The 12,955-nt window shown below is 33.0% G+C and overlaps 1 protein-coding gene across 1 annotated transcript in view; it reads right to left on the bottom strand.

Annotated features, from left to right (window-relative positions):
- The window catches only part of Nrdc (nardilysin convertase), a 90,637-nt gene that overhangs the window by 16,708 nt on the left and 60,974 nt on the right, over window positions 1-12,955 (bottom strand). Inside the window, 8 exon segments of the mRNA XM_047549355.1 lie at window positions 43-162; window positions 2,234-2,320; window positions 2,980-3,103; window positions 5,065-5,169; window positions 9,947-10,001; window positions 10,270-10,328; window positions 10,408-10,528; window positions 11,978-12,055. Coding sequence (XP_047405311.1) covers window positions 43-162; window positions 2,234-2,320; window positions 2,980-3,103; window positions 5,065-5,169; window positions 9,947-10,001; window positions 10,270-10,328; window positions 10,408-10,528; window positions 11,978-12,055 — 749 coding nt within the window.

Genomic DNA, 12,955 nt, shown 5'->3' with positions numbered 1-12,955 from the left:
GTTTTAATTATTTCACATCTTTTAGGCAGGGTAACATACTACCTTTTGGAATTTTGAATTTGTTGTCTTTCTTATACCACAGGGAACCTTGTGGAGTATTCACAATTTTAACAGGATATTCTGTTTCAGGGCAATCAAAAGCCTTCAATGTAAAGTCCGTGGCTAACAAAAGAACAGAGTAAAAACATTCCATTATTTTAACAGGATTTCCAATCTGTTCTTGGTTTCAAGTCTAAATAACCATTTTGTGTGTGTGTGGCAAATGTAAGCCATATTTAAATACTAAAGTGTGCTGCATACTCAGCCTTAAACTGAATAAACTCTGAAAATCTGTGATTTCAAAAATTTTGATTTCCATGCATTTGGCTTCATTTCCTTTCTCAAAACAATTCTGAAAGAGGGACTTCTGATTAGGATAGTTGTATAATTCATTTTATGAATGAATACATTCTTGAATGTCTTTTACCAACTTTATAGACATTTGAAAGGCTACAAAATAATTATGCTCAAAGTCAAACTTGTAATTTCAGTTAATGAAAACAAATTATTATATCCACATATAGGCGATAAATAACTAATTTGAAGAAAACTGAGAATGAAAGAACAACTTGTTCTATTTATTTCTTTTTAAAAAACTAGTTGTTTAGATATTTAATGTTCAAGATATAGAACTGGGCTGAGGTTGTGGCTCAGTGGTAGGGCACTTGCCTAGCAATGTGTGAGGCACTGGGTTCGATCCTCAGCACCACATTAAAAAAATAAATAAAATAAAGGTATTATGTCCATCAATAACTCAAAAAAAAAAAAATATATATATATATATATATGCAAGCCTATAATCCAAGTGACTTGGGAGGCTGAGGCAGGAGGATCACCAGTTTTGAAATTAGCCTCAGCAACTTAGTGAGACCTTCTCTTAAAATAAAAAAACAAAAAGGGAATGTACATCAGTGGTAAAGTGCCCTTGAATCCAATCCCCAATATCACACACACACAATACACACAAAAAGGTTTTTTTCCTAATTGAGATAGGATTCATATGACATAAAATCAACCATTTTAAAGTGAATTTTTTAGAGGCAGTAATACACCTACGATATTGTACAACCACCAATTTTATCTAGTTCCAAATCATTTTCCAAATCACCCCAAAAGGAAATCCTATTCTCACTAAGGAAGTTGCTCCCTATTAACGGTTCCCTTTCCTCGTCCTTATCAACGTTTAATCTATATTCTGTCGCTGTAGATTTCTTATTTTAGATATTTCAAATAAATGTACTCATATATGGCCTTTTATATATGACTTTTTTCATTTGGCACAGTATTCTCAAAGTTTATTCATATTATAATATTTATTAGTATTTCCTTTCTATTTATGGCTGAATAATATTCTAAAGTATGTATATACCATAATTTGTCCAATCATCCAATTTGGCTATTTTTCTATCTTTTGACCATTGTGAATAAGGTTGCTATGATCATGATGTAAATGTATTTATTTGAGTGCATTTTTCCAACTCTTTGAATATATACGTAAAAGTGAGACTGCTGGGAAAATAATGTTTTATTATACAATATTACATTCACAGAGTATATTACACTCAGACAACTGTAAAACCTTTGACCTAGGATAAGTGGCTTTCAAATTTTCTTACTACAACTCACAGTTAGAAATGTTTTCCAATGTAAGCAAGTTGTCAGAATCACACATATGTGCCTTCTAGAACAAAAGTTTATAAAATAACACCCTTTCTTTATGCAATATTTTCTAATTGATTTTCTAATATATTCTAATTGATTTTTTAATGCTTTTACAGCTCAATTACACTGACCTCACAACCTTATATTGACTTTACAACATTCTAATGGTTGCAAACCACAATTTGAAAAACACTAGAAAATATGACAAGATAATGAATGATAATTCCTTCCTGTGAAAGGGTCAGCTATTATGTACAAGAAAAAGCAAAAATGTCAAGGGAGCCCCAAATTTGGTGTTTAAGTTCCAGTTCTTCCATTCACCAACTGAATAGTTTGGGATAAGTCACTTTGTTTTTCTGAATTTGTGTTCTCATTCGGAAAAGAAAAGAGAAATGCCTACCCCAGAATATTAGTGGGATTCTAAAATATGAATTCATATGGTACTTTGTGAAACATTATATACCATGTTGGTGGTACATTTTGCTGATTAGTACATGGATAGATTATGTATAATGATTGTTATCTTACTGACCTATGTACTTGTTTTCAGCTGGAAGATGAAGATCTGGATTTAATTCAAAATTATTCTTCCACAGTTCAGCCCAAGAGTTTTCAACATCTGTAGAGAAGAAAGACAAACTGATCCAATAAGCAATGCAATGTGCAGAATTCTCATAACAAACCAATTACTGACTAGCCTCCATGAACCAATTCACCTTTCTCAGGAAAACTGTTTCTGACGTATCCAGGCAATCTAGAATTTCACTGCTCAAAGTGTGGTCCCATTAGCACTGTATCATCTGGGAGACTGTTAGATACATAGAATCTCAGGTCCTACTCAGACCTCCCTGAATCAACATCTGTATTTTAATAATATCTAAAAGTGACATACTTGCACAATGAAGATTGAAAAGTGCTTTTCTAAAAATACTTCCCAAATACTAAAACAGGATTTTTTCACTAACTAATAAAAACATAGCAGAAAATAACTCCCGCAAAGTAGAATAAGTAATTTTCATTTCAAAGTGAAAAAAATCATACTCCCCCCACTATGAGAACCATCAGATAAATTATAAAGAATAAAAATTCCAGGGGCTGGGGTTGTGGCTCACTGGTAGAGCACTTGCCTGGCATGTGTGAGGCACTGGGTTCAATTCTCAGCACTACATATAAATAAATGAATAAAATAAATATCTTTCAATCCCTAAAAAAAAAAAATTTAAAAAAAATCCAAAGTCAGATATATCTAAATGTAGGACAATTGTTAAAATATTTTACCTTCTATGCTATACTGAGTCCCAAACCACTTTTCTTTGAGGTCACATTTTCCCTCATTAGCACCAGACAGTAGAACAAGATTTGCTTTTTGAGGAACTAGCTGATTAAGGGCTTCAGCAATGACCTAAAAATGGTAGAACGGGGAGTGGTGGTGGTAAGGGAAGAGAGACATATGCAATAACAATCTTAATCTATTTCTGTTAAAAAGACAAAGTCACATTGTTAAGACACCCCCAAGATCCTGATGCTCATAAAACTAAAGTGCATGAACACCCAAATTTACAAAGTACCATTAGTTTATTAGCATTTCAAGAATTTTTTTCAGTTTTATTGAGGTATAACTGACAATTATCAAATGTTTCATGATAATGCTTTTACACTGCACATCTCAAATCCCACATATTAACAGCACTAGCAATAAAAATTGCTATTACTAAGTTTTTACTATATGCCATGCAGTGTTTAACATGTTATTTCATTTAATCCAAAATATAACCGTAAGGTATGATCATTTTAAAGAAAATAATAGCTTCAGAGGTTAAAAGCTAAGTAATGCTCAGATTAGATTATGTAATTTACAAAAAACAATACAGCTAGAAGTGTCAAAAGTGGAATTCTAACCACATTATACATCATTCTAAAGAATATACTCTTAAAAACCATATTTTATACTACCTCATACCCAAGAATCAGTAAAATGATGGCAAAGCAAGGTCTCCTTCAATAATCCTCCAACTGTGATAGGACTAAATTCAAGATTATGTAGGCTAATTTGGAATCTTAAGTACCATTTAAACATTTCTTTGAGAAAAAACAACAAATGGTGGTTTGGAAAAAAGCACTCACTTCACTAGACAACCAACCTAGAGAGATAGCAAGAATGTATACTTTTTACCTCCTCCTTTGCCTTTTCCAATTCTCTTTAAAACAAAGTTTTGGAATACATACACTTTCCAAAGTTTCTCAACCTCAGCACTAGTAACATCTTGGGTCAGATAATTCTTTATTGTAAAGTACTGTCTTCTGCATTATAAGATGGTTGGCAGGCTCTTAGGCTTCTACCCACTAGATTCCAGGATCCCTTGCCCCATGCCCATCCCTGAGTTATCATAACCAAAATGTCTCTAGACAGTGACAAATATCCCCTGGGGGAGAAATCATCAACTATTCACCTATATGTAATACTACCTGTAAATCATATTTCCAATTTCAAGAACTTTCAAATTTTTTTTTTTGGGGGGGGGGGGGGGGTTGGTACTGCAGATTGAACCCACAGCATTAACCACTGGGTCACATTCCCAGTTCCATATGTGTGTGTGCTTTTGTTTTTTGTTTTTTTTGAGACTGGGTCTTACTAAATTGCTGAGGCTGGCCTCAAACTTGGAATCTTCCTACCTCAGCCTCCCAAGTTGCGGGGATTATAGGCATGTGCCACCATGCCCAGCTAATTTAGAGAATCTTATATTTTTCTTATAAATATTTTTCAACCCCCAAAGTTATTTATCAAAGTCAAAATACTTTATATATATATAAAACTGCAAAGTAACAGATGCTTTTTTCAATAAAGATATCCAACATAATATATAATAACAGAACAAAACAAAGATAGGTTTCATCACTTTTGTTCCACTTCAAAGTCACCTTTATGAAATTTCTCTATGTATATTTTAATCTATCCGGTGGGTATTTCTCCTGTTGGTTGGCTAGAAGAGTAATCTGAATCTGAATTTAATTGTCCCAAATTTCCAATGGAATTAAAAGGTAAGCTAAACGACTTTTTAAGTATGCTTAAGAACTAAATAAAATAATTCTTAGAAATTAACTATTTTAGATGTCTCGACAACTTGAAAAAAATTTTAAAAATAGTACCTGAGGACCTGATTTTCTCCTCTTATATTAAAACATAATCATGTAAAAGAAAGAGAAATTATTCATATAACAATTGCAACTTCTTCTGTTTAAAAAAAAATACTGACTAAATATATAACCAAGTTTTCTCTATTCTCAGTTCTTAAGTGTACTTTTGGTACTTTTTCACCCTTCTCTTTTCCTAAAAGCAAGTTTTAGAAGTGGAAAACTCCTTACTTCTGGCTTGTATTCAAAAAGAAGTTGATCTCCAGTGAGAAAGTCCTGCAGTGGGTACAGCTGCATATTTTCACACATGTTTTCCACATACTCAACTGGATCTGTCTGTAAAGAGGCAAAATTATTTCACACCAGAACCTTTCCCCTGTTATCTTAATTGGCCATAATATTCATATATTTTCTATTTTCAACAATGAAATCAAAAGTAAATGTAACTGGAGCTTAAGAATCTGATGCCTGCAATTCCAAGAAAAATAATAGGGGGAGCTACTGCCTTAACGAGCTTAACTTCACACCCCTCCAAACCATCCTGAGTTTGACAACTCACTAGGTTTTAGTCATGTCAGTCTCTTCTTGAGAGCAATCATGATACTGAATGTAAATGTTCATCTGTCCAGTGTTCTACATGACTGTGAGGTCAATAAAGACAGTGGACCTACTGCTACAGCACTATCCCCAAAAAACTATTTGTAAGGATGAATCAAATGAAAACACAAGTATCATATTAGATAAAATTATTGAGTAGAGAATAGAATAGTAGTTACCAGAGGTAGGAAGGATAGGGAGCAGAGGGGATAGAGAGAAGATGGTTAACAGGTATAGGAATACTGCTGGATAGGAGGAATAACTTTTAATGCTCTTTAAAACAGTAGGATAACTATGGTTGACAAAAATTAATTGCATATTTCAAAATAATTAGAAGACAGAATTTTGAATGTTTCCAACATAAACTAATTACAAATGTTTGAAGTGATGGATATGCCCATTACACTGATGTGATCATTACACATTGTATATGCGTATTAATATATGTATAATTATTATGTTAAATAAAAATAAAGTTTTCAAAAAGTTATGTTAATCAGTATTGTACATATTTTAATTTAAAATTGAAAGAATGACAAGTTCTCTGAACCAATGAAATGGAAATAATTTTCCAGAAGAAAGAAATAAATTTAAGTATTTGGGCTGGGGATATAGATCAGTTGGTAGAGTGCTTGCCTTGCAAAAAATTCAAGTATTTACTAAGCATCCAGATACACAGAATTTTAAAACTGATAGTGGCACACACCTATAATCCTAGTGACTTGGGAGGCCAAGACGGGAGGTTTGGAAATTCTAGGCCAGCCTCAGCAACTTAATAAGACCCTCAGCAACTTAGACCTGTCTCAGGACAAAAACTAAAAACGACAAGGCTCAGTAGTAAAGAGACCGTAGGTTTCATTCTTAGTAACAAACAAATAAAAGGACCTCAAAGGGTCTGCAGATAGCAAGGGGTTCCATTCCCATGTTTCACAACAAGGAAATACACTGATTGATTAGGTGACTTGCTAAGGTTACACAGTGAGTAACAAGCAGAGTAGACACTAGACTCTGGCTTCCTAATGTATCTACATACTATTCCTCAAATACCACCCTGTCTGGTCCTTTACTGAACATATGGGCTGCTTCTTATCTAATAGGAGACAGAATAAAAATGAAGGTTACTGCATTCTGGAGCAGTGGTGGCTTAGAGCAGGGGTGGGAGACAGATAAGCACAAATAATGGCATCATATAACCATTTTTATATAAAAATAGGATAAAAAAAGGAAAGAATCACTATTAGCTTTTTTTCTCTACTTCAGAAAATATTCCCCTGTATCATCAGTAAGCCACTAAAGTACTATTATTACTTAAAATAGTTCTTCCTGTTCTGTTCTCATTTTTTAAATCATTTTCACTAGCTATATACTTAAAACATAATTGCTCTCATTGGTAGGTTATATTTAAACTGATGACTCCAAGTATTTCCTATGAGAAAACACTAAGGACCCTAGCTAAAAGCAGATATGTCATGCCAAAGCAATAGACTATGTATTGGGGGGAAAACTCTTTAAATGGTCTGGAGGTAGAGCACTTGCCTAGTGTGCACCACAGCTCTGGGTTAGATCCCCAGCACTACAAAAACAAAAACACACTTAAATGTTATCATTTAATTTTTATTTATTTATTTATTTATTTATTTATTTAAGTACTAGAGATTGAACCCAGGGGAGTTTTGCCATTGAACTGCATCCCAACCCCCTTTTCTCACTTATTTGTTTTGAAAGGGTCTTGCTAAATTGCTGAGGTATGCTTTGAACTTGCAATTCTTCTGCCTCAGTCTCCTGAGTTGCTGGAATTAGGTGCCACAGTGCTTAATCATTTAATTTTCTTTAAAACGTAATGAACATACTGTAAAATTCACCCTTTTAAAGTGTACAATTTGGTAGCTTTTAGTTTTGGTAGCTCAAGTTTTACAATCATCACTGATCAAGTTTCAGAATACTTTCATTCACCCCAAAAGGAAACTTCATATTCATCAGGCAGTCATTCCCCATTACTTACTTCTCTCAGTCCCTAACAGACATCAGTCTATATTCTTTATGAATTAATCTATTCTGATTGTTTCATATAAATGGACCTATTTAAAATGTGACCTTGTGTATTTGGCTTCCTTCATTTAGCATCATATCTTTGAGATTCACCTAAATTATAATATAAATTATTTTTCTTATGGCTGAATAATATTCCATAATACGCAAGTCTAATTTTTATTTATCCACACATCAGTTATAGACAGGTGAGTCTATAACTCAACTGAACACATAGAACATATAGTCTATAACTCTATGAACATTTGTGCATATGTTTTTGTGCAGACATATATTTTCAATTCTCTTGGGTGCATACCTACGAATAGAACTGCTGATTCATATGATAACTCATATTTTGTCTGGTATTTTGAGACAAAGTCTTAACAAGTTGCTAAGCTGAGGCTGACTTTGAACTTGTAATGCTCCTGCCTCAGCCTCCTGAGCCACTGTGATTATAGGCATGCACCACCGCACACAGTTTGGTTAGGTTTTAATCTAAGATGTTTTGGGCTCATGTTTTAAATCAAGATAAAAATATTCATTAACACAAATATTCATTATGCCATAGATGGGGGGGATGGGAAACTATGAAGTGGGGAGATGGCAGAAAAAATACTATCTTGAAATGTACTTCCAACAAGTAACTAGTAGGGCAAAAGAAAATGTCATTTACAGAGAAAAGGAATCTGGGTATGACAGAGTCATCCACAATTCTCATTTCCACTCTTTTCCCTACCACAGTTCTGGCCCATATACTGCCATCACAGCTGATGAGAATACTGATCAACATCTCTCCTGGTAATACAGATGACAGGACTTGTGGGTTCCAGGTTTATCAATCTACTTATAAAGAATGTTTATAGGACCCTTTTAATGGCCAATATGGGCAGGTAGAATAAGAGTTCTAGTTCAATTTCAAATGACTTAAAATATAAAAAGCACATTAAACAGGAGTCAATAGTAACTGGAAACTTAGTTTTTGTGATCTTGCACTCAGTACTAAGTATTGCCTACTCATAATACATAGTGAAGGAAGAGTACGGTGATGATCCAAAAACCCAGTTCTCTACATTCTCTAGGTTGTAAATCAGGAGCTCTCAAATCTAGGGCCCAGAGATATCCCCCACAAAATGTCAGCAAATTCAGGGGGAACCCATTCATTTGGTTGAGACGAAATTACATATTTTCACTAATCTATAAGTTACTTTTTATGAATTATGAATACAGGCAACAAACCATGGTAGTTTCACCACCACCAAGAGAAATCACAATATAATTGTAGACATTACAAAACATCATACATACTCATTGCTACTTAAAAAATCTTGTTCCATTACATCTTGTTATTTAACAAAGAAACATTGTTATTTTTACTAGTTTGAGTACTTCAATATTTCTTTGTAAACTACTATATTATGCATTTGAAAACACTATGGGTAAAAAAAAAAAAAAAAACCCAATATGTACTGTGTATTAATTAAACATATTGTTTCACTGCTAAATTTCCCACTGCAGACAACTATATTGAGATCAGGCAAGAGACTGCGTCTGCAGCTGATACATGTCAAAAAACATTTAGGATGAAGTATCACAGTATATGTAACTAACTGTTAAGTGGTTCCACAAAAAAATAGAGATACACACACAGATGTGAAAGAGAAGAGAGAAAATCTGATGAAATATTATTAATTGGTGAATTTAGATGAGGGCTATACCAGCGATCAATGTACTACTGATAATTTTTCCAAAAGTTTAAAAAGCTGAGAGGATTAAGTAGTATTCTGAGGAGGGGTCTACAGCATTCAACAGACTTCTAAAGGGATCCAAGTCACAAACAGGAGTAAACACCTTCTGCTCTAAACTCTTTACCTTTAACATTAAAAAATACCTTTCTTTTATATATTCTTATAGTACAGATATGCAAAATCATTAACTTTACCACAATACCCCAGAATTCCTTATTTATATTCCTCTCTATTGCCTAGAATATAACCAAACCTTATTCAAACCCTATATTTTGATGCTGACCTCAATTCAAATTTACTATACCCATAAGGCTTCTACAATCCTATTTCAAACAAGGAAAATGTTCTCATTCCCCTAAATTGGAAAAGCTCAGTGTTTCTAACATTATACATGATTACTACACATTACCTTAAAGAATATCTTCACAATATTTGAATTGCCAAACTACCATACTGTAGCAATCTCTTCATGAATGATTATCAAAAAGATAGGATGATTACATTGATAAATGACTGCTACACATGATCTATGTCATCTGTCTAATCCTGTCACTGTTACTCAATATTAATACTCAAAAACAAGATTTAATTTTTAGACAGCCTCAAGGCCATCTTGAGACTCACATGACAAAGAGTGGCAGAATAAAAACTCCAGTGACACTTCCAAAAAGAGGAATAATGTCCACACCAGTTTCAACTTGGTCACAGATAACATTCAAAAAGAATTTGACTTCCAATACCTGTTCTTGGTAATGAAATTCATTATCCTCAATTTTCTGAATCTCTTCAAAAATTCTGTGAAATAAAATGATAATTAGAGATACACTAAAATTTATCACTATAATCATCAATGAGAAAAGAGAAGCATAAAAATAAAGAGACTGGCCAAATAAATATAAAACCTTAGTGTACACTCACATGAGGATATGAAGCCAGTAAAGGAAATAAGAGTAGGAAATGCCTGAAAAGCCATCCCACAGGACTAAAGCGTATGTACTGGCAGCCTGAAGGCTAAAACATCCTAGAATTGACTCCTGGACTCATTCTAAGAAGTATTTATTACCTTTTTTCTGGGCCTAGCTTCTGCAGCATTTTTAAATACTGAAAGACAGTATGAGCAACCTGAAAACAAAACATCTCATTAGTCTTTGGCATAAAGTAATATCTACATAAAAGAAAAATACTCCATTTTAATATTTACCTCATAGAAATGTTCATAACCCTCATCAGTTAATGTGATAGAAATGCTGAACACTGAATAAGTAGAATTTTGCTCAAATCCTGTCTCACCATTTCCACCAAATAATGCAAGAGCCCAGCACCTATAGTTGGAAAAAATTAATCCAATCAGTATCTCTGGATTGACAATCTACAAATACATCAAATTAACAAAATAGGCTTTCTATGTAAAATTTGGTAATCTCAGCTTTTGATTAAATATAATTTCTAACAGTATATTTTAAAGTACAAATTTTAAAAGCATAAGGCCTCCCATGGACTATAGTACATTTAGGAGTCCCAGAAGGAAGGAACAGTCATCTTTATTTGTTCAATGGGGAAGCTAATAGATATTCTAACACAGTAAAACATTAAGTTTCATGAAACCAAAGCACTTCTTATTGAAGTAAACAGTACAAAATATTAAAATATGGCTGTTGGGAAGCACTTATCATTTTTTATCATGTCTCTTAAAATAAATCCTAAAACGCATCAAATATATTCCAATGAGCTCTTTGAGACTATCAGTCAATCTATATAGATTGTCTAAAAAAGAAACAAGAAGACTGGATCTTTTCCTGTCTAGAATAATACACCAAACTTTTTGTTTTTTTCCAAAACTATGGATTCCTTTATGTATCTGCATGTCATCCTTGCATAGGGACTGTGTTAATCTCTGTATCAATTAATTTTATTTCTTTTCTTTTTTTAAGTATATCTGCCAGCAAGTAAGCACATAAAAACTTAAAATAAGGGTTAAGGACTCCAAAAGGAAGTATTTAAAGTTGTGATAAAGTTTGGTAAGGTTGCATACATCTCGAGCACATTACAGATACTGTAAAAGGTATATATAAACTCAATTATGATTAGTTTCTTTTATAATACTCTAGCCTCTTAGTTTTCTTTGAATATTTTAGAACACTAAAATGTCTTTAAGCACCTCTTTAAATTTCTCATCTCTTTTCATTCTCAAATTAATCAGTATACAAAAAAGTCAAACAAGGAATTACTGTAATGTCCTAGTCCTGATTCAAAATATCTATTTCTATAATTGGCTGTAGGTGACTTAAATGGGTGCTTACATGCATCACAAAAACTCTGCCAAGACAGTTACATACACTTATCACAATCCCAAATATTTTGTATAACTGATCTACACACTGAAATTGTCATCAAAGTCTACCTTTTAAGTTAGGAAAGCCTAGAGATTCACAATTTTGTAATATTTACTCCTTTACTATTTGGTCAAATCCAAATTCTTGATTAGGGTTAACCACTTTATGTAATTCTAGAATTTATTACTTTCATTTATGATTTTTAAAATTTGGTGTACAGTTACTTCCAACATGGGCTAAGAAGCAGATTTAAGGAAGTACCAAAATAAAATATGGCCATTAAAATAACTCAGGTTATTAATAGAACTACAATTAAGCATTCAAAATTTTATTGTAGACCTCCTGGCAGCTAAAAAGAATAAGCAATATAACACTTATTGTTCATTATTATCTTTCAGAGATTACAATACTGGAAATTCTTAATAATGGAATACTTGCTTTTTTCTAAGGTAAGAAAGAATGCTGCCTTTGCCTTCATGTCCAACCAGCCAGGAGATATAATGAAGTGGCTTCACCCTTTAAAAAAATTTAAAGGTCAGAAAAAATGTTTACACTAGAAGATCTTACCTCTAAGACTATAACATTTGATTTGTTTGGTTTGGTTTGGTACTGGGGATCAAACCCAGGCTTGCTCTACCACTGAGCCACATCTCCAAACTTCCATATTTTTTGAGACAGGGCCTCACTAGGTTGCTTAGGGCTGCTCTAAAGTTGCTAAGGCTGGCTTTGAACCTGTGATCCTCTTGTCTCAGCCTCCCAAATCACTGGGATTACAGACATGTGCCACTGCACACAGTGAATATGATATTTGAGAACATAATTAAACTTGTTCTCACAGAAATCCACTAAATGTGAAATTGTAATTAATAGCAGCAAGATAAAAACATAAAATATGGTAAAATCACTTTATCTGAAATCACTGAATGAGTACAATCATCCAAAATTTAAGGCAACAACTTCTTTTCTTAGATGCCAAAATTATCTCCTTTCATGATAAAATCTTTAATATTTGTCTCACTCAAAGTAATATAAACTATCATTTTAGAACCTAATACAGATGTGAATCACTCTGTCTATAGACAAATTTTTGCAAAAGCTTTCTTTACCACAGAGCACTAGGTTCTGTGGTAAAATGAAATGTGTTTTTCTAAAGGTTGGAAAATCTGGGTTCTAATTTTAGTTTCCTTAAGTAAATCAGTACTTTAAACAAAAGACATAATCTCACTGTATATTTATTTTTCTTTTCACTTGCCTAACTATGTGCAGAGTTTTCATGCCAATGCAATAATAGATATTATCATCATATAATAGTAGTCTAAGTAGTTGCATATGTTATTCAAATTCTTTACCCACCATCTTCTACATAATTTTAAAAATGTAGTCCTTAACAAAACACAGATATCCAGAAAAAATGAG

Source organism: Sciurus carolinensis, chromosome 1 (genome assembly GCF_902686445.1).
Source record: "Sciurus carolinensis chromosome 1, mSciCar1.2, whole genome shotgun sequence".
Taxonomy (NCBI): domain Eukaryota; kingdom Metazoa; phylum Chordata; class Mammalia; order Rodentia; family Sciuridae; genus Sciurus; species Sciurus carolinensis.
Note: the sequence above shows the minus strand (reverse complement) of the source record. Positions and strands in the feature narration are given on the sequence as shown.